Source organism: Megalops cyprinoides, chromosome 15 (assembly GCF_013368585.1).
Source record: "Megalops cyprinoides isolate fMegCyp1 chromosome 15, fMegCyp1.pri, whole genome shotgun sequence".
NCBI lineage: Eukaryota > Metazoa > Chordata > Actinopteri > Elopiformes > Megalopidae > Megalops > Megalops cyprinoides.
This window is the reverse complement of record NC_050597.1, coordinates 6,697,932-6,720,000: the sequence shown is the minus strand read 5'-3', so window position 1 is coordinate 6,720,000 and position 22,069 is coordinate 6,697,932. Positions and strand designations below refer to the sequence as shown.

General features: G+C 44.2%; 2 protein-coding genes across 2 annotated transcripts in view; one reads left to right on the top strand and one right to left on the bottom strand.

The window, feature by feature from the left end:
- LOC118789787 (cilia- and flagella-associated protein 36-like) overlaps positions 1 to 4,388 on the top strand; it is a 20,662-nt gene extending 16,274 nt beyond the window's left edge. Inside the window, exons 11-12 of the mRNA XM_036546422.1 lie at positions 1,499 to 1,594; positions 1,866 to 4,388. Of these exons, the coding sequence (XP_036402315.1) occupies positions 1,499 to 1,594; positions 1,866 to 1,949 (180 nt within the window). The 3' untranslated portion in view covers positions 1,950 to 4,388. The remainder of the gene's footprint in view (positions 1 to 1,498; positions 1,595 to 1,865) is intronic.
- A 94-nt stretch (positions 4,389 to 4,482) lies between these two features.
- Positions 4,483 to 21,638, bottom strand: LOC118789786 (serine/threonine-protein phosphatase 4 regulatory subunit 3). The gene is made up of 16 exons (XM_036546421.1): positions 21,206 to 21,638; positions 20,112 to 20,167; positions 19,430 to 19,528; positions 15,415 to 16,038; positions 11,072 to 11,149; positions 10,821 to 10,937; positions 10,499 to 10,615; positions 9,939 to 10,070; positions 9,659 to 9,761; positions 9,398 to 9,439; positions 8,231 to 8,389; positions 7,433 to 7,602; positions 7,203 to 7,342; positions 6,563 to 6,714; positions 5,846 to 5,943; positions 4,483 to 5,285 (listed from the first exon to the last, which is right to left on the bottom strand). The coding sequence occupies exons 1-16, from the start codon at positions 21,345 to 21,347 to the stop codon at positions 5,187 to 5,189; spliced, it is 2,328 nt and encodes a 775-aa protein (XP_036402314.1). The 5' UTR covers positions 21,348 to 21,638; the 3' UTR covers positions 4,483 to 5,186.
- Positions 21,639 to 22,069: the final 431 nt, after the last annotated feature.

Below are 22,069 nucleotides of genomic sequence, written 5' to 3'. Positions count from 1 at the left end.
CAATATAAACATTTCCTCTATGACTACCACCAACGTTATGATGCAATTTCAAGAAACTGAGCTGACAGCAGGATGCATGGGATCATCATAGGAGTCAGTAAGCCACAAGAGAAATGAGATAATCCTGTGATGATCCTGCTCTCTGATCCTGATTGCAAAGTTCTTTTGAATCTTCTTCTTGCTGCTGTTTAGTTAACACCACACTGCTTGTTTTACAACACGGGCGAGCTTTGCTTCTTGTTCACTTAAAAGAGGAGTGCATGGATTGAGCTGACATTCTGTGCCTCACATGTGAGCTATATCATGTGAAATTATATAACATGCCAGTTTAATCCATTCTAATCCAATATAAAGATACACACCATCTTAAATGTCTTCAAAAATGCATCAGAACATAAATTGCTCATGTCACAGAATTCATTAAACGGGAGGCAAAAGTGTTTTTTCTGTAATGAAATTGAACTGGTCGATAGCCAGTTCGTCATTTCATTAGCCAACATTTTTTGCAGATGGAATAATCAATAAGTAACTCCTAATGGAAGGTTTAAACGTAATTCTGAACAGACCTTATTTTTTGTAATGTAATTTTACAGTCTTGCCATTATGCTATGACATTAGCCTACCGAAAGGGCATGTATATTTTAATAGTAAAATATACATAACCATTTTGTTGAGTTAATATATTTATATATGATTGACTAATGAACACAGCTAGCTGTGATCATTAGGCAGTGTCTGGATAAGAGTCAAGTGTTAAGTCAAAAATCACAAGAAATTTTAAGGTACTGTATGTGTTAATCACCAAGATATAATAGCATATTTACAATTAGTATTACATGTTTCATACTGAGCTTTCCATGATTTCTGCATTTTCAAAGATGCAGGTTGTGGTTCTCTTTAGGGGCTGCCATGCTTTAGAATGACTGGAATTGCAGTTTTTGAATGGCTGAAATGGTAGCCGGAAGCTTCTCTCCCGGCAGGGGATTTTCCCTTAAACTGAATGCATGCAAGTGGATGAAGATGATCCCGTTCCTGAGATAATCCTGTTGTATTTTAAGCCATTTAAAGACCACCACAACTGGGACGGACAGATAGAGCACTGCTGGGAATTAGCTCAGGGCTTTCCAGGGGATTTCATGTGACTGAAACAGGTGAAAAGTTCATTGCAGCCAGGATCAGAGCTGAAAGCTGCAGATGATCCCGGGGCTAAACCACAACAAACTGCTGGTGAAAAGGGGCCCTCACACCCTCATTTCCAGTAGTGGGTTGTGGTCATCGTCACGGTGGCAGCGTCGTAGTGTCGTGGTAAGGAGCAGGGCACGTAACTGAGAGTTGCTGGTTTAATTCCACGCTGGGGCACTGCTGCTGTAGGCTTGGGCAAGGCACTTAACTTAAAAATTATAACCAATTTAAGTCACTCTGGAAAAGGGGTCTGCTAAGTGACAGTAATGTCAACGTAACGTTTGTTGATTTTGCTTTTTTGTGTCTGCATGTACAGAGAGAGGAGGCTCCCAAAAGGACGACCGGTGGCTCATCCGACAACACGAACTGTTCCCAGCCTCCAAACGGCCCCGCGACAGCACCCAACAAAAAGGTGAGCGTCTCAGCAGGTGTTCTCCCGAAACAGCCAGGCGGTTGTGTAGCACAGTGGTAAGGACCAGGGCTTGCAACCCTGCTGGGGCACTGCTTCTCTGCCCCTGGGCAAGGTACTGAACCCACACTCACCGCAGTAAATATCAAGCTGTATAAATGGATAATGTACAGATTTTAAGTTTCCGTGGATATGACCGTCTGCTAAATGTCAGTAATGTAATGTGTAACTGCCATGCTGAATGTAACGTCGCTTGTGTTTCTCTGCTGTAAAGGACATCACAGTGGAGGAGAGGAAGAGGCTGCAGAAGAGGAAACATCTGGCTGAAAAGCTGAAAGAAGAGGTCATCAAAAAGTAACGCCCACAAAACGCCAACAAAAAAGAGAGCGATCATTTTAACCAAGATGGACTCGAATTTCACCTCCAGATGTGTGTGGACAGATGTTAAACTGCTTTGGTGCCAGTGGAAAGGTGTGTTTTAATGAAAGAATGCAGTATTGAAACCTCTTCTTTCTGAACACTTGCGCAAGGAAATAACGTACCGGATCTATATTATGACTTGTATACTGTTTAGCAAACACAACTATATACTCATTTTTCACTAGAGATCTCATAGTCTAAACCACTGTTGCCTATGAAAATGGAAGTACAGTAGCAAACTACTCGCTTACATTTGTATTAATTCTAGAATATTCCTTCTCTGTTCCCTCATGAAACACAGTGGCAGCACAAAAGCTAAAATTAGTCAAAATGTTTGCTCAACTGCCATTTCAGAAAAAAACTGTTGTAATTCACCTATCAGGGCCTACATTACAATCTTATAGTTTCACGTTTGAAGGAATATTTCAGCGAAGGATCACATCGATAGCCTGCTTTGAATTTGCACCAAATCCACTCAAGTGTTGGAGTGCTGCAATACAAGGGACATATTGTACCTGATCAAGTTCTTTCACTGACCCCAGCGTGTGGGGAGGTGAGCTTCATTAGAGTAACGATTCAGATGTAGGAACTGCCGATGGGTATCTGTTTGTTGTGCAAAGCCAATCTGTTCACTGGTTAAAGAAGGGTTGCGGTACAAACACTGAGGAGCCACTAGTAAGTGGAAAACCCCTCGCTTGCCATCGCATGTACGGCAGGTGCAGTATGTGTCACATGACTGAGGTCATGAGGTCATTCCCATGGATTATGTTCGCAGCTTCAGGCGAGTGTGTGCAAGTCTACGCAGGGTGTGCGGGCCATCAAGCTCGTCTGAGGAAAGGGACTGTGGAGGTGTGATTAAGGAAGGCAACCTCACATAACAGTCATTCAGAAATACCAGGTAACTGATGCCAGTTTGATTCAGAGGATATTGACAAACTGAAATTCAGATTCACTAGCGTCGTCATTCTTTTCCATGACAAGTACGGTAATCAATATCAGAACTCTGCTGACTTGCTGAATCCACAAATATATGCAAAATTATGGCTATGAAAGCAGTCAAAATGGCAGATGTTTAATACAGCACTAGATTAGCATTACAATTAAACTTACCAAGTATTTCTGTCATGTGAAGCCCAGCACTGTCGTTTGAGATCAGGCCTCTCCTGAATTAACAGAAGTTTACATACTGTCACAAGACCATCCATAACACTAGCTGCATAGTTGAATTTTTACTTCAGTATCATAGATAACTCAGTCACCGATGGGATATCCCATGACTTTTGTTTTTGGTCAGAGAAATGATTTCCTGAAATTATCGCGTTTCTGCAGTTGAGAGGTACCCTGCAGTGCTTTGCATGGGTGCAAACTCAGACTCATCAAATGAACAGGTTGGCTTTTCACAGCACAGATACCCACTACCAACCTCTGAATCCAGGCGTAAATATTGTGTTTAATGTGTGGAAAACGTGCTGCTTTAAAGGTGGGGGGTTGAAGGCAAGAAGTGTAACTGCTGAATTGCTTGTGTAAGGAAACACACTGCCAATGCAATACAATGACTTTGTTGGTGAGCTTCCATTAAATGAAATGTACAAGGTCATTGGACAAGGTCATTTTACTTTTTAATATTTTTAGTGCTAAAGGGAAATTGTTTGGATTTGACTGATCTAATGAGCATAGATTTCATACAAAACTAGACTTTGCATTTAATCCCTATTGCTTGGATACTTTACAAACATATACAGTGTTGATAGCATTCACCTTATTTACTGCATCTCAAATTGAAGTTGACATGGCAACAGTACACACCCCAGAATATGTTCTTTTAAAAAGAAATCATTAAAATAAGACTAGGTTAACGTTTTTTTAATGCCAGGGTCACATTTAATCTGAAATCTTTTCAAATATCAAATGTATACAAATGGTGTAGAATGGAAATAGTGGTAGTAAACGCACTTGTACAAAATTCTATGGCCAAAAAAAATAAAACTATTTTCTCTAGACATCCTTCTCTTTTTGAAATGTTGACGTTTCAGCCTCCCGCAGTCAGTATGCGTGTTCAGAACGAAATGCTCACTCCTCTTCTCCCGATGGTTAAACCCTAAAAAACGGAGTGAACCGGAATGTGTGCTGACTGGCATCAGCTGGTTTGACCGATGACGCTTGAACGGTCGTCTCTCAGACTGACGTACGAGCACCACAGACCCCCACAGCCTGCATCCCCCGCTAAGGGGAACGGCCAGTCACATTTTGGTTAACGGAACTAACTGCAGGTGCCAAACACCACCGTAGCACTGAGGAACAGGCCTTTCGGAAAGCTGTTCGTCTTGAGGTGCCCATGTTGAACCCTTACTTGTATAATTAAACGGTAATTCCCTGAACAAATATACACCTCTTTTGTGACTTTAAAACTGGAGCAAAGAGTCAAGTAAGAGTGAAACTACCGACATCCTCCAACAGGGGGCAGCAACGTGTCAACTTTACTGCAGTTTAATACACGTTATTAAAACCAGCATAGCAACTCCGCTTACAATTCGTCAAATGTTTCAATTAAAAGGGTAAACAGTGGTCCCACCTTCTGTGTTAAAAATCACACTGGCAGGTCTAGATCTCCCCTTTTAAAATATTCAAAAAGGGGGCAAATGATTAAAAAAAGGAAAAAAAAAAAACAGGCTGTACAGTACTTTTAATAAAATTATGAATACAGGGTTCCTGGCTGACATAGTTCCAACTTGGGCCTCTCAGCTAAAGAGTCCCAGTTTCAAAGTTTGAGTCCTGCTCCTTGGAACTAAGACCTTTTAGTTTGATTTTGCGTGGTGTTTTTGTTGCCTGTTCCCCCCCTCCCCCTCCCCTCCCCAGAGTGTTAGGATCCGCAGCTGAAGGCCAGCCAGTCCAGCTCCCATGCCTAGGCCGCTAGTCCTGCTAGCCTCACTCCCTCCCCTAGTCCCGCCCCCCGGGGTTGAAGTGCATCCCTGCCTGTGGCGCCGTGGTGCACGGGGGCAGGGGGTGTTGGCATGGGGGGGCCGCGACCCCTCTGGTCCTCCTCCATCCAGGGTGGGCGTGTTGGGAGTGGGGCAGTGGTGTGGTGGTGGTGGTGGGCGGGGTGGGGCGGGGGGAGTGGTCTGTGGGTCAGTGGCGCCTTCGGGACTCAGACCAGATGGGACTGCTTTCAGATCTTTTAAGATCCCAGGCGGGGCCGTTTCCGTGGCGACTCTTCCTCCTCCTCCTCTTCCTCGTCTTCGTCGTCTGGATAGTCCACGAGGCCGACCAACCCTGTCTGTACATCATCCAAGAGAAATGATGTCATTACACACACCTAAACAGCTGAAACCCAATTTCAGAAGCTATGCATCTGAACATTTGGTAGAGGACTATGGAGCCCAAATCACATTACATTACTGTCATTTAGCAGATGCTCTTATCCAGAGTGACTTACATAGGTTACAATTTTATCCATTTATACAGCTGGGTATTCACTGAGTCAAGTGTGAGTTAAGTTGCTTGCCTAAGGGTACAAGAGCACTTGTGTTCTACTGTGCTGGAAGTTGCTCTGGATAAGGGCACCCGCTAAATGCACGCAATGTAACGTAAAGAGCAGTGCCACAGCAGGGATTTGAACCAGCAACCTTTTGGTTACAAGCCCTGCTCTTTACCACTGCACCACACTGCTTCCCAGTTTGCAGTGTCAAGTGTGTGCGTGTGCATGGCACGACTGCGATGTTCGCTCTGATCGGACAACCTCAGTCAGAGAGGGACGTTCTATCACACGGGAATCAAGTGGTTCTGATCCAGCTCGTATGGCTCTGCAACAAAGCTCTCATGAGCACAGCAACTCACCTTGGTCACAGGGGCGGCTGTCTTGGGGGAGGCGCTGTTTGGGCCGGCGGAGGGCGTGGCAGCAGGAACAGGCTTCCCGTTGGTTCCGTTAGCTGCTCCTGTGCAACCAGAGAATGTAAACCTAAAGCTGAAGGTCTTCTTCACTCTCAAAGAGGAGAGGACAGGCATGCAATATTCACAGAGCTTACAGAAACGCAACAGCATGTATACAAACTGCAGGCAACTTATGTTTGTAAAACTGTATAATTGATTCCTGCCAATATATTTGTTCTTTTCATAAAACATTTCTAATTGGTGGCTGAGAGGTGTTGTGGGAGGGGCAGGTAGACAACTGTGGTACTAGGAGTGGTTCAAAAACAATTCTGGTATATCCACAAGCAGTGATACTAAAATACATTTGGACATGATTGACATGTAATGTTAGGACTTGCAGGTTCTTATTGCCTCAAACAAAACAAAGCCATCTAACTGGCTGGGCTACACAGCCCTTTAAGTTTTACTCAGATTTAATATCCTTGGTTACATACCCCTAAAACTGCTATCTAGATTAAATATCCTGGCACACCGCCCTGACAGTGGTAAGCCACAGTGCTGCTGTCCTGATAATGACATGGCAGCTTGCTGGTTCATTCAGACCCAAATAACACTGACAGCAGAAACGGAGCAGACAGAAGGAACAGCCCAGCTACAGAGGGAGCAGACGTTATCCCGAAGTACCTTTTTTTGCTTCCATGTACTTCCCATAGCTCTCGGGGAAGTCTTCCTCAGACTTGCTCTTCTCCATCACCGGATCTCCTTCATCGTCGTCTTCATCTTCATTAAACCACATTTCTTCATCGTCCTCCAGAGACCGGGCGTCTCGGCGGTATCTGCAATCATGCAGTGTACATAGTGCGCTCAGTTAGGAGCCAACAGCACTGCCCTACACCACACAGTAATCAGATGCTCAGGTAAGACACCAACACTGTGCCAATCATGCACACAATGAGACAGCACATCCCCAAATCCTCTCCTTATTTGATCTAGAGGCCTAAGTTGCCCATATACAACCATGAAACACTTACATTTACTGCCATAACTAAAGTATCCACTGAAAGGTTGTGCTCTCTCTCTCTCACACACTTGTGTGTACACACACACACACACACACACACACACACACACAGAGCATAATTTTCAGATGCTTTATATAGTTTTGTGAAGTGTCACTTATTTGTTAGTGGGTGTTAATTATTCACAATTTGTCAAATCACAAACGACTGTTATATAATTGTGTCTAATGGTATTTCCCCACATTTCTCTGCTGTATAGCCCTTGCTGTGCATGCAGTCTGCTGGGAGGAGCTGAAATCACTCACCTGCTGAGTTTCTGACTCTGCCTGTCCTTCTCCTGTTCATACCGGGTCTTCAGACCTTTGAAAGTCTGGACGTATTCGATCGATTCAAGTGCTTTATAGAAGTTGTCCACTATGTGTGCTATGAGGGATTTAATATCCTCCTAGGAAGGGAAAAGAGACGCTCATTAACACCGTCGCGTACGCAAAAAGCCAGCACGTGAAGCGGCAATGTCACGCGTCTCCACACTCACCACTTTGATGAACTCGAAGAGCTCGATGATGGCGGAGTTCAGCAGGTTGTATCTGGTGCCGTTGTCCAGGAGGGCGTTGATGACCGGCTCAAACAGGTTCCCTTTGATGATGTAGCGGTTGTAGAACTCGTCCTTCAGCCCGATGATCCTCCTCATGAAGCGCAGGGCACCTGTGTGGGGTAGAGAGCTCCGTCACACCCAGCAGCTGCAGCAGCAGCCTCCATAGGCCCTCACACTGCAGCCAGCAGCATGGCTGTACATGTCCGTTACACGGCTACATAATTAGGACAAATAAGGCCAAACAACAGGCTTAAGGGTGCAACATTGGTGTTCTAAAGCAAACCTCCGACTGCAAGCACAGATAAATACTGCCATTCTAACTACGCCATGCAGGATCTCATTACCACCAGACAGGCACCATCTTGAGTGGTTTTGCCCAGGGGCACACTTATTTTTTCCAGTCAACTTTCCAGTCACTTATTCTGATCCATTAGGTGGTAGAGTGCAATTCATTCTATCTGTACACCTTTACAACGAGAGGCACTTCATTCTGAGATATAGTGTAAAACTCAAAGCGGTACACCAAAAAAAAGGTCACTATCCAGTACCATTTGAATAAGAGTTATTTGCTAAAATGTGTATGCAGATTGTCCATAAAAAAAAAATTCAAATCACTTCTGTTACTTAACCAGCTGATTAACCAAGGCAAAGGAATGGGTTCCAGCAGCCTGGGGACTACCATAAGTGCATATCCATAGTAAGCGGAAGCTGTGATTCTGTGGTGACCGGGGCACTCACACAGCGCCAGGAAGGTGTGTTTGGAGTTCATGAGCACCAGGACACGGCGCAGCAGGTCCTTGGTCATGATGTAGTTCTTTATGTGGTAGGTGTGATGCTCCACGCAGAATGTCAGCAGCTCCAGAATCAACGCCAGCAGCTGGGCTGTCTGGAAGTTATCTGAAAGGATCCATCATCCACAGCACACATAACTTACAGAGAATCCATCATCCACAGCACACACAACTTACAGAGAATCCATCATCCACAGCGCACACAACTTACAGAGAATCCATCATCCACAGCGCACACAACTTACAGAGAATCCATCATCCACAGCACACACAACTTACAGAGAATCCATCATCCACAGCGCACACAACTTACAGAGAATCCATCATCCACAGCGCACACAACTTACAGAGAATCCATCATCCACAGCGCACACAACTTACAGAGAATCCATCATCCACAGCGCACACAACTTACAGAGAATCCATCATCCACAGCACACACAACTTACAGAGAATCCATCATCCACAGCGCACACAACTTAGAGAATCCATCATCCACAGCACACACAACTTACAGAGAATCCATCATCCACAGCACACACAACTTACAGAGAATCCATCATCCACAGCACACACAACTTACAGAGAATCCATCATCCACAGCACACACAACTTACAGAGAATCCATCATCCACAGCACACACAACTTAGAGAATTCACGATCCACAGCACACACAACTTAACAGAGAATTCACGATCCACAGCACACACAGCTTAAGAGAATTCACGATCCACACTGTACTCAGTTTACAAAGAATCCATGATCCATACTACACACTATTTACAGACAATCCATGATCCACAAAGCACACTATTTAGAGAGAATCCATGATCCATTCTGCATTCAGTTTACAAAGAATCCATGATCCACAACACACACTATTTAGAGTATCTATTATCCATAGTGCACAGGATTTACAGAGAATCCAGTATGCACAATGCACACCATTTACAGAAAATCTATTATTCATGCTGCACATTTGTTTACAAAGCATTCATTATCAACACCACAACTTTTTTTCAGAAAATCCATTATCCACACAAACTATTTACAGGGAAAAAACATCCCTCAAAAATGGGGATAATGCCATGGATGGACACATGCTGGTCTTACCAGGACAAACTGGATTGATCTTGGTAGATCCCTCTAGTGAATCTGTGAATCAGATTTAGAAAACTGCATTAGTTACATAATTCTGTCACATTAGAGATGGTACGTCCTGAACTCTGTGCTGGGCTGTTCCAGTCTACAAGGCTGATGAAATTCGAGACATGTACACACTTTCAGCAAGACCTACACACCAACGTACATCGAAAACGAGATCCATGCAGAGACACACGAGTCCCTAACCCAGACAGGAGGAGCAGAGCCTACCTTTATTAGCCCTGTCTTCAGCTGTGTTGGCCAGGAGAGGCGCTGTGAGCACGTGCATGCAGTACTTGTAGAAGAAACTGAGGAACTCCGTCTTCTCCGTTTTCTGAGGGGGGATTAGACAACGCTCGTCAGCAGAAGACACACATGCCAAAAGCCATACGCTTCTGTGGCAAGAGCATGCTCAGCAGTGGGCGGCCATTTCTGTTAAGCCCGGGCTGTGTTCTGTGGAGGCGGTACCGGAGCGGTGTGCTCTTTAGGGAACAGCAGGGGGCAGTCTTACGTTGGTGGGGGCCAGCATGTTCTCCGGGTCTATGAGGGTCCGAAGCAGGCCCATCAGCTGCACCGCTCCACCCAGCTCAGGGTCTGTGTCGCAGATCATCTGCTTAATGACCACGTTGATCAGCAGGACGTCCTGAAAGAGACACGCAAAGCATTCAGACTCTCGGGAGGCCTTTACCCTGCCCAACAGCCCACGCACTGGTGCCACAGTTTACATACACCAATATCTCATTCACAGAATTTTTTCATGGTTCACCAGGCCCCTTTCAACAAGGTTTTACACAAAAACCAACATACTGATACACACGCACGACTTGATCCATTATAGATCGTTTATATAGGTTTTATATGACGGCTCCCCTGTTCCATGTGGACAAGGCATCTCACTGCTTTTATACACTCTGTGGGCAATTCCTTTATTTCTTAACAGATCACACCTGCCCTTTCCCATAACCACCAGAGGGAGCAATTTACCTTCTCAACAGCTGAAATCATTCCGTTCCATGAATTCCCTTAGAAAGACCCACAGCACTCAGAATGTAGTGACGGTCAGAGACTTACGTCGTCGGTCTGCTGAGGCTCCTGCATGACAAACTCCCGCACCATGGAGGGACTGAACTCCACCAGGTAGGAGAAGATATCGGTGGCTGCAGCCCTGACCTGCAGGTCATCCATACCCTGCAAGACCACACCCACAGTGAGACCACCATGTACCGAGGCCACGAAAAACAAGCAACCTTTGCATCTACCCCCTGGGAGCAAAAGCAACGGCTGCATTTTCACAAAGCAGTACAGGAGCAGCTCAATGCCACTTTAACAGGCTGCGGTGGTGTAACAGGCGCAGTCAGAGGCCGAGGCACAGCAAGCGGGAGCAGAGACTCACCATCACTATTTCCAGAGCAGGCAGAATACCTAGGTTTGCCAGAGTCTTGAAAAACGCGTCCCTGTTTTGTGGCTGCAACGTTTGTGAAAAGGCGCAAAACTCCTTGAAAAAGTTTACCTGCGGAGAAGGAAAACCCCAGATTGAGATCTTAAACTCAGGTGTTTCACAGGAGAAAGGATTAACGGTCCGGACTGGTTCCCTGCAGCTCCCGTTTTCTGCACTACCGCGCCCCCGCCCACTTTAATGCTCACCAGCTCTCTCCTCTTCCCATCCTCTGTGGCCTCATCTGTTAACTGTGCAAAAACTTCTGTCAGGAACTTCTCGTCTTCCTGTCGTTTAGGGGGAAAAAAAACACATTAGAGTGAGTTTAATTTAACCAGTTCCGTCCATCACCAGAAAGTCCAGGTGTGGCAGTGCAGGCTACACTTCACGGCAGACAGCAGATAGATTCCCATCAATGCTCTTCCACAAGGACCAAGAAGCACTGCGTTATGCTAATGTGATTTCACTTACGCATCAACAAACATGTCAGCATCTCTCCAGATTCGTCAGACATACAATCCCACTCAGACTAACAGACTGGAGGACAGTAAGAGAATCAAAATTTTAAAAACAAGATGCTTTATGCATGGCTTTCAACAGAGAAGACAGGACCAGGGAGCAGATCATTCATTATATTAGGCAAGATGAATGCATTTAACTGAATAAAAAAAATTGTCAAGTGAAAACAAAATGATATCTAGTCATAAGTGTTAACCAGCAATTTATGTAACCTGCTAAAACATTAACCAATATTTTTTATTTCCAACTATCCCAATAATTTCCACACAGTGTGTGGGGGGTGGAACCTACTTTTATTATTCCAACTGAGATGGAACTACAGGCTTTTTCTGCACCATCAAATGCATGCATTAAACCACCTCAACGCAGCACTGAGTTCTGGCCCTGCCTGCAGCAGAGATTGACTTACTGGTGTAAAAGGAATTATTCATATCCCAGGGATAGTGAAACCGCTCTGGTGTGTGTGTGTGTGTAAGCTTGAGTTACTACGTTTTGGCCAGGCTCCAACATAATGGAATTTTCAAGCAGGTGAAGGTCCAGAATAGAGACGCTGAGAGAGCTATGCAATGTGTTACAACACGCTTACGTGCAGACACAAGGGTCACTGGACACTCATCTCAGAGTTATGAGAGGTGTGGAGGCCTAGAACCCCCTGCAGAACTCACTCATTTTCAAATGTAAAAAACAATAGTCTTGGCTTAGCGGAGCGAAATCTTCTTACCAGGTGAGCTTGGCTAGCGGTTAGTGATTATTAAAACGGGAAGGAAACAGGAGAGTGTAGCCGGGCTCTGTGCCTGTGAGCCTGCCGGTCCTGCTGTAGGATGTAGTGGGCTGGGCCCAGTACTTTGGCAGCCCAGACAATGTCTATGCTAATACATACAGAAAGTCCTTACTGCAAACCTTTCAGATGTCAGAGTATTTCTTTAAATAAGGCGCCGGTCCTTATATAAACATAAAGTCCCTTTAAGTGAATCACAGGCTGGAACATATTGTTTGTGGCAAAACAACTGTGGGGGTGCTAGCTAATTTTCATGCAAGCAGCACTGCTTGGCTTTGTACCTCTTAAGGGCTGGGAAGTGGAAAGGAACACTTCGAGCCGAGTTCCTGTTGCCACCTCCAATGCAGTGCAAAGTCAATGTAAACCAGAACACATGTACACCTGTATTTTTGCTGTGAAAAACTGGGCACACTTGAGGCCACAGTTCTCTGCCAACATGGGGTTTCACCATTGATGCAATCAGCTCTTTAAAGCGTACAGGTAAGAGCCTTGTGTGGCTGATAATGCCCGTTCACCGTTTCTTTCAACTACCTGCAATACAAGCTTCCTGTATTACAAGTGTGAGTTTGGCCACATAACATATAGTCACAGACTGCAAGTGTTCTTCATAGAGGCCAGATCAGCAGGCACTATGATCATTCTGTCAGGCATCGTTAGTTAATTTTACTAGAAGTACTCCTGCTGTCTGCAGCTTCGATTCAAAAACAACTTTTGACCCACTTCTGTGGGTCCTCGGTTAACATGCTTCCAGTAATTCTATGCATCTTGTTTACATTCAAAACTTCACATTTTCCACTGGTGAGTTTCATGCAGCGGTGCAGTGAAGGCGTGTGAAACTCCTTTGGGTTTTGTGTATGATTTCTGCGTGTTGTGTGGTCAGAAACCTGCTCCACCGTTTCCTCTCCATCTTTCTGCTACCAGCTCTGCTGGCTTCCTGTCTACTAAAAATGAAACGCACTTAAAATATCCAACGGAGCGTGCAGCACAAACAAAGTGATGTAAATCACTTACTGGTTCGTTATTCATAAAACTTCTCATACGTTTTTTTTTCTGATGGGTCCTTGCAATCTCAAAGGATACTGTTCTTTTAACTAAGTGTTGACTAATTAAGTGAATTAAAACAGGATACTTGTTGCTGATTGCCTTTGTCTCACAAAAAAGTAAATAAAAGTTTTTAAAAATCCAACAAAATCTACTGGTCAGGATCAAGTACCTTACTTTACTTTTTGTATTCATGTTCTGCATTTCTCATTTGAGCAGTTGGTGATTTACTGAAGCAATCCAGGTGAAGTGTCCTACTCAAGGGTAGTGTCCCCCTGGGAACCAAACCTGTAGTTACTGGATCACAGGTTCTGCTTCAGGCCCACTAACCACACTGCCAACCCACCCTGACCAAGACTCAGTTTAGGAAGAGGGTGTAGCACCACCACATAACTGCAATGCTGGAGAAGCAGCCAGCCACAGAGAACCTGGCCTCTGCCCCAGCGCCAACTCACAACACAAAACAGGCCATGCCCACAGAAGGGACCCTGTTACCGTGCACACCGATCGGTCCATGCTAGGACAGAGAAAAGGCCGCCGTGTTTACAGTAAGAGAGGCCTGCGTAATTCACATCTGTCTTGGGGAAAGACGTCACCAGCTATGAATAAAGCCCCTGTAACAATAGCTCATTTAAAGGTCCTGCCGCTGCGGTTTTGGGGCGTGATGCATAATCCACATCCTGCCTTTTATCGCCGCTCTCATGCGCGGCACAAACAGGCGGGCATCGGAGGGGGCACCGGCCACACTTCAGCCTGCTCCGGAGCTGTGGAGACAGGTCTGCAAGGTAAGCAGCCAGGCGGGGCTTTCAGGCTGCTGGCTCTCAGAACACTACGTTCTCTACCTTAAAGACCGCCTGCACGGTAAGGGCTTCCTCTGAAGACACGAGAAGTTCAGAAGAGGTGACAGAGGGCTACAATGCGCAAACATAGAGTGATGTTTCTTGGGTTAAAATGCATGGAGAAATTCTGGGCTTGGACAGGAAACCAAAATGAACCTTTCCTGCAAATCTCAAGATGCACTCAATCTAACAGCATGCAAAGACGAGATTGATGAACTACCCCTATGGGACAAGATCATTCAGCTGGTATTAACTGAATTAAATAACCAGTGATTAAAAACTTTTAAATTAAACTGAGGTAAGGCTCTCAGACACACACACACACGTGCGCACACACACACAAGCACACAGATTGAATAAGCATGAGAGAAACCACATCAAACTAACAGGAAATCAGAGTTTTGTTCTGGTACTCAAACCAGAATTACAAACCAGAACACTACCACTACTGCTAACAACAAACAACATGAGTTAATAAGTTTTCAATTTAATTTTTTAAATATAATTATTTTGTCATTTTCCTTCAGGAACATCAACAGAAAATTCACAAGCACTTCACTGTCAAGCTAGCAATGTGTCACAATTGCCCTCTAATAACTGTCCCTCAAATATCTGAAACAATGAATGATACAGTTTGTATTTTGAATTAAGCCGTCATGCAACCTAACCAGCTGAATAACCGCTGTATCTCTCACTCCTGCCCTGCACACCTGTTTATGGCCTGCTGGCAACAGGGACACAAGCTTCCTCCTTTCCTAAAAACACCACGTTCCAGTGCAACGTGTTTCCACGCTTGTCTGTACTTCATGAAGGCGTCATTTACACTTCCCACAACCTGATTCATTTCAGCTCAGATTTCACAAGAGCGCAACACAACGTGCTTTTGAAAAGGGTTTTGAAATTACTGTCCATGACTTCCCTACTTATGGCTGTAATCATTACTAAAGTCTGGACTACGGTAATATTACTATTACATAAATATCTGCAAAAGACATCACCTTGAAATTGGGTTTCACCGGATTTGTTTTTGCAGAGCTTTACTTGGCTAGATAACCTAGTTACAGTGGGTTATTTTTACAGCAAGAATTAGCTAAACCAGTATTTAGCAAATGTTATGCAAAAACACTAGCTTTGTATTTGCACGTTACACAGCTTTACCAAAGGACTTCTGAGCAACACTCTAGACACATGTCACATTAATGCCTTTGTATGTTCAGGAAAGAGTTGTTGCTAAAAATTAAATTCAACATACTGCAGGTCCTGAGTACCCAGTACTGATCACCACGAGCAGAAACGATTTCTAGAATAATGGAAATGGCTGGCACAGAGAGGCTTGCTGCACGCTAACCCCAGCGGTGTAGAGGGACTCACTCACCTGCAGCATGCTGACGATCTCCACCTTGTTGAAGAAGATGAAGGAGGTGAGGGTGGACAGGAAGTTCTCCTCGAACACGGAGGGGGTGGGCAGGATGATGTCCTGGATGTACTGCACGCGGTAGGTCTGGTGGATCTTCTGCCGCAGCTCCGAGTCCGTGATGGGGATCACCTCCTTGAACTTGGCCGTCTTGGTGAGGAACTCGCGGTGCCGCTTGGGCTGCACCAGGGCAGGGTCGTACTCCAGGCAGCCCACCACGTCCATGATGCAGTCGTCCGAGAACATGACCTCGAAGAGCGCGGCCTTGTTGAGGAAGAGCACGCCGCGCACGATCTCGTACAGGTGGTGCAGGCCCTCGCGGTTGTCCAGGTCCTCGCAGGCCTGGAAGAGCTGCAGCAGCTTCCGGATGTAGCCCTCGCTCATGAGCGCCAACGCCAGCTTCTCACGCCGGATCGGGGACGACAGCACCGAGGTCACCAGGTTGGCGATCTCCCCCAGTTTGTCCAACTCACAGGGCGGCAGGTCCACCAGGTGGCTTGTCTCGGGCAGCTCCTCGAAGCGCTCTTCCTCTGACTCATCTATGGGGTCCTGCGTGATCTCCACAGCCGGGTCCTTCCCCTGCACCTGGAAGCACACACAAACACATTCACACACATACACACAAGTACATTCACACACAAAAACGCACACACACACACACAGAGACACACACACAGACGCATATGCACAGACATGCAGAAACGCAGACAGACACGCACACACAGACACATAAACACATGCACACGCAGACACATTCACACACATACACACAAGTACATTCACACACAAAAACGCACACACACACAGACACACACACACAGTTGCACAGGCACGCAGACACAGAGACACAGAGACACACACATACACACACAAACACAGATGCACACACATGCAGAAACGCAGACAGAGACACGCACACGCAGACACATTCACACACACACAGAGACACAGACATACCCTTAGATGTCTCTGACCATGTTTACATACAATTTTCCAGTAAAGCGTTGTGTAATTTTAACTCGAAACTCCTCACTAACACGTGTACACACCACAGTTGAACCGTGGCGTTTCTGTGAATCATTCATGCTTGCAAGGAAGAAAACTCCCAGCCACCATAGCCACAGAATCAGGGGTCAGAGGTCAGGGATCACAAAGCTACCGCTCTATTGGCTGGCTTCTGTGAGAGAGCAGCTCTGTGCAGGGCGACTGTACAGGGAACCTCAGCTTCAGACGAATGGGAGTCTCTACACTAGCCATGTGTTTTATGAATGGGGGGACACGCGACCTCAATGCCACACTCACTTGCATGCACATCACACCATGCATAATTCGCCAAAAGTTTCGAAGCTGATACCCAACACTGAATTCATACACAAACTAAGACTGACATTCTTATATTATAAATTTCTCCCTTGTAAATATTTATCACACAATAATTATTTAACTGCTTAACACTTTAAACAACATATGTCCGTATCAAAGTGAAAACACTGTCTGGAACAATACAATATATAATATAAAGAATGACCTTAATGACCTATTTCAAATTGTAATTTGGTTCTAAACTGAACACAGAACACTTCGTTAGTCTTGCATTCCAGAATTAGAGATTTCTATCATCTTTTATAGTACTATACCATATTGAGAGTAGGTCTTAAAATTGGCTATAGGGCAAGGTACTGCCCAAAGAAAAGGACGACACTTAGGTTTGATTCACAATAATAAACCAAAAATACAAAAAAAAAAAAAACTATCAGAATGAAGCCATTGCTGTATTAGAAAGAGAGAACAGATTAATTAGGTAAATAATGCTGCTCAGCTGCTCAGGACTACTATGTTAGGACAACTTAAGTAAAACTGATGGGTCGGAAAGAACTGCCTCTTAAGAACTGCAGAGAAGCAGCACATGGACTGAAACTAGACTGAAGATCTGAGTTTGTTACCTTCTCAATAGCTGTATTTTCCCCAAATAACTTTACCTGCAATCAATTAATTACACAAATTACTACAGTGGTAAACATGAGGAAAAGGATAATTCAGCTTTCAATTTGTAACAGACCATTACGTACAACAACACTGCTCAAGTCCACGTGGCCCTCCTTATCAAACACAAACATCATTCATGTCAACAGACACCTGACGTCAAGCCAAATACCGAGCATTTGTCCGAAACAAATATAGATTATTTGCCAATAGTACCAAATACTCCGTCACACTCTCCAAATGGACAAAGTGTAATTCGGATTCCAAAGGTGAACACATACACAGTCCACATGGCAGACCTCAGGCGCTGTAGATGGGGGGGAAAAAAATGACGTAACATTCTGGCACGGGGAGTAGTTTCAAATCAGCTATCAATACCAGACTGCGTCCAACACCACTCCTTCCAGCATCCATCATACTCACTCATACCCAGTCATTCCATCCCTATCAGATTCACTGCACACTCTCACCCTCCCCCCTCCACATGGGCAGCCACTAGACCGTACTCCTTTACTACATTATCACACCAGTCATAAATTTACGGATGCTCATTTTCTCAGGTCTACAGTCTAACTGAAGCGGGTCTGCTGATCCACACTGTCCCGTCTTTGCAGGCAATGGGAAGTGGACGTGGGACCAACGAGAGTAAAGGGCTGAGCAAGGAGCTGAGCGTCTTGAATGAATGTGTGTGTGTTGTTCACTGAAGAATGCTGACAGAAGAGCCCTTGAGCTGTAAAATGAGTGAATATGGAAGCTGTTTACAGTTCCATAACAAACAGCTGTAATCCAAGTCTCCTACATTGCATTCCCCAGAATGCAACTGCCATACATCTCTTCGGACTGAGCAAAAATGATGTACATGACAGGCTCTGGAAGCAGAGAGCAGCAATGCTGAGACGACCATCGTCCATTTCACCTGAATATTTTCCACTGTAAATATATCAATTAGGTTCATGGGTGTTCAACAGCCACCTAAACAGTATCGGGGCTAGCCCCCATCCCTCCTGTGTCAGCACAGAGATTGCCACAGTGAGACGAGCCTAGCGTGGAACTGGCAAACCCAAAAAACGGGGTGAAAACCCACGAAGAGAGTTAATAGATTTCAGACTCCCAGTAATAGTTAAGTTCTCATTCAGTGGAAAGTGGACACACCACGTTTGAGAAGCATGGTGGAAAAAAAAACAGAAGCGAAAGGGTTCTCTGCCAGGAGTCATTCAGGTGCAGACTGTTTGGATCACTGCTAAATTGTATAATAAGGAACAGCTAACTTAAAAATACACTGGTTTTCAGTTTAGTATCACTTTAAGACACCCATATGGTGTGAGTGATCTGCAGCTGCTCACCGTGAGAAAAAAGACTGGGGAATAAAGACCAGGTTCAAAGCCAGGGTGACACTTCTGCCACATATGAATCACCGGTTTAGGTTATGGTACACAGTCTAACAGTAGAAACGCACTGGTATATTTATTGGTGTATTACGCCATTAATCATGACTTGTATTTTAGCAAATTAAAGGTTTCCCTTCACCTCCCAGTCACGACAATAACCCATTTATGACGTCTGCAAAGTACCACAGCATGAGTTTCAATGAACATTTAGAGCTGTTCTTTTGGGTTTCTCTTCTAGACCCCAATGACTTCAAAGGTCAACCAAAAGACACTGTGGTCTGGAACAGTTTGTTGTGGCACGTTATCTTTACTACACCTTCGCTCAATACCCATACTGGCCAGCAAGATGGAATACCTTTAAAAAAAAAAAAAGCCCTGATCAAAAGATTTATGTACATACTATAAAACAATGAAATGCGCTGTGTAACCAGCTACACCTAAATCTACAGCTGAGGAACTGCAAACGAGGATATCACTGACATCCCATTTAAGCGCTGATCATTTCAGCTTCTGTGTATGAAAGCACTCTGCACTCTTCCAATTAGCCAAGTTTGTTGCGTGAAAAATGTTCCTTCTGGAGTATCTTCACACTGCATGCATTTTACCTGGCAGATCTTCTCCCAGATTTCATCGCAGCCAGCCTTCTCCTGGAAACTCAGAGCCAGGTCATAATTCTCCGCTTCAGACCAAACAATCAGCGTGTCCTAATGAGAGGCAAAAGAATCAAACGCAAACTGAAACACCATTCTCTGTATTAAAAAAAGGGGGTCAGAGTCAATAAACGTATTGTGCTTTTTGTTTGGTGCTTCCATGACAACAGAACTGTTTCCCTGTAACATCTACCCTTTCTTTGAGGATTATCATATCCAGTGGTAAAGTCTAATGGCTTTCCACACACATATCCTAAAGCTACACTTTTTCAGTTAGAGAATTACACCTTTGGCAATCAAAAAAAGTCATACTAAGAAAAAAGTAGTCATAAACTCTATAATTTCTATTATATGTATGCGTAACTGTAGCTTAATAATCACATAGTATATTTACAAGTGGTTGTGTAACCTGAATTTCCCAATTGCCTTATTATTTATAAGCTTCAACGACTAAAGAGTTTACAAGCAGTTAGGCACATGTAACACTGAATCTGATCGGTTTCATCTGACCACAGAAAAGTTAATGCTTCACAAAAGTATAAAAAAAAGTTTTGGGGATGAGAGAACAGACAAAACAGTTTTGCTCAACATGCTGTAATGTTACTTACTGTGAATTTTATCTGAATTTAATACTCACTTGCTGTTTCTGATATGCTGTGTTGGGACTGATTCTGGATTCTAACAGAACTGAACCTGGAATACAAGACAAGAAAATAACGTTCACAAATAAATTACTCCCAAAGTCAACATTTAGCTAGCCCATAACTAAAAAAAATCCAACCTTTGCCATCTCTCTTTTGATCTATTACAAACGTAACTAGTGAGGAGCCTACCTTAATAGTTAGCTAGTTATATAAGGACGTTTTTATCCTCACAATCTTCATTCTATATCAAAACATAAATGGCTTCGTGCGGTTTGCGACCGTCACATGGTTTGTTAGCGAATTAATGGTACATTTGTTTGCCAAATTTCTTAGTCTAATTAGCTACACAATTGGCAATGTACAAGATGGATGGCCACTGCCGTTCACTACTTTCTAGTTTCGACCAGTTTGAAGAACACAGTGTCTCAGCTAGCAAGGTTAAGTTACCGTTTTGGATTAACTAATGCTATGTTAACTAGCACCTAGCTCGCTCGAAATTACCTATAATAACTCAAAAATGAAATGAGAACAATGGGTTTGACAGCGTTTACTCAACTCTGGAGCTAAGGGATGTTTAAGCTTCGTGTACTTTACACATTCAAAAGTTACGACTATAAACGATGCTTAGATGATTAGCTACCTGTTAATATCTAGCTGGATAACTTGTGAGACTAGCTGGCTAACATTACCTGAGCACTAGTGCTTAGCGTGCTAACTGCACTTCAAAGTAATTTAGACAGTTGTAACCAACAATGACTAACTGGCTAGCAGGTTTTCTTGTTTTTTTAGCCTTTGTTCATTAGCTAGATAGCCACTAACTGTTAGAATTAAGTTAGCTAAACTAGCTGGCAAGCAAAGCCATTGACAGGACCTGAAAACACTACTGGCGGGGTAACAAAATCAACGATCGTGGGCTGCAATCTAGTTAACTTATAGTAGTTAACTAGAAACTGGATTTGCGGCCTATTACCCGAGCTAGCTCGCAAACTACTTCAAACTGGACGAGCTTATGACAAGTGTTGCTAACTAGCTAGCTAGTTACGAACACGACAAAATCAATGGACAGAGCCAAATAAGATTTCCTCACCGTCCGATTCCGCCCGGACCAACAAAGATATCCCCTTCTGCCGCTCGACAAAGGTGGAAGAGACGTGCCCGGTGCCTCTGTCGTCCCACTGTCGGTCTTCATTCAGCGTGTACACCTTCACACGCCGCCGAGTGTCCGACATGGTTTCCCCCGCTTCTTCAGCCCCTATCTTTCTATAAATTTCTATTTCTTAACCCCGAGATTTAAACTTTGTTTCTACCCGCATGTTCCAAACACCCTATTTTGAGTCTGTAGAGCAAAATTGTGCCGTGTAACTCAGGGCAGACTTTCCAGCATACTACAGTAGGATTTCTGGTTACAGACGGTTGAGGAAACGAACTGAAAATTCACCGTTACAGACACAAAAACAATGTGTACTTCGACCGCTTCTCTCTACAGTCCACTTTCCGCCATCTTGTAATCCGATCTTGTGTCTTTTTCTTTCCCCTACGTCAATCAAACCGGCGGCCGCCGCGGGGTTTCCTTTAAGGGGCTACGGAAGCCGGCATGTAAACACGCGCTGTTGTGCCCTACGACACAATAGGGACAAACAGAAACATTCCGATTCTAATTGTCTAGGGGCCTGGCAGTAACGGAATAACATGTATTCACATTTCGTTCAAATAATGAAATATGTTTTTTCCTCCATATATGCTTATAATATAGTGTGTTAAATGATAAGAATTGAGATACATTTATATAACGGAAATGCTCCAGTATTAAGGTAAGCTTATACTGTTTCAAGTAATCAGCACGTTATGTAAATTTTTCATATTTGATTGGTAAGTGTAGTTGTACGGTCGTTCATACTGCATACAAAAGATATATTCCTCTACAAATGTGCACATGGATACAAAAATGACC

Excerpts from the sequence above, each read along its gene's own strand:
- LOC118789786 (XM_036546421.1), bottom strand. The coding sequence starts at position 21,347 with ATGTCGGACACTCGGCGGCGTGTGAAGGTGTACACGCTGAATGAAGAC. Across the intron at positions 7,603-8,230 it reads ACACACCTTCCTGGCGCTGT|GTGCCCTGCGCTTCATGAGG; the intron begins GTGAGTGCCCCG and ends TACCCCACACAG. Across the intron at positions 7,343-7,432 it reads TCTTCGAGTTCATCAAAGTG|GAGGATATTAAATCCCTCAT; the intron begins GTGAGTGTGGAG and ends TTCCCTTCCTAG.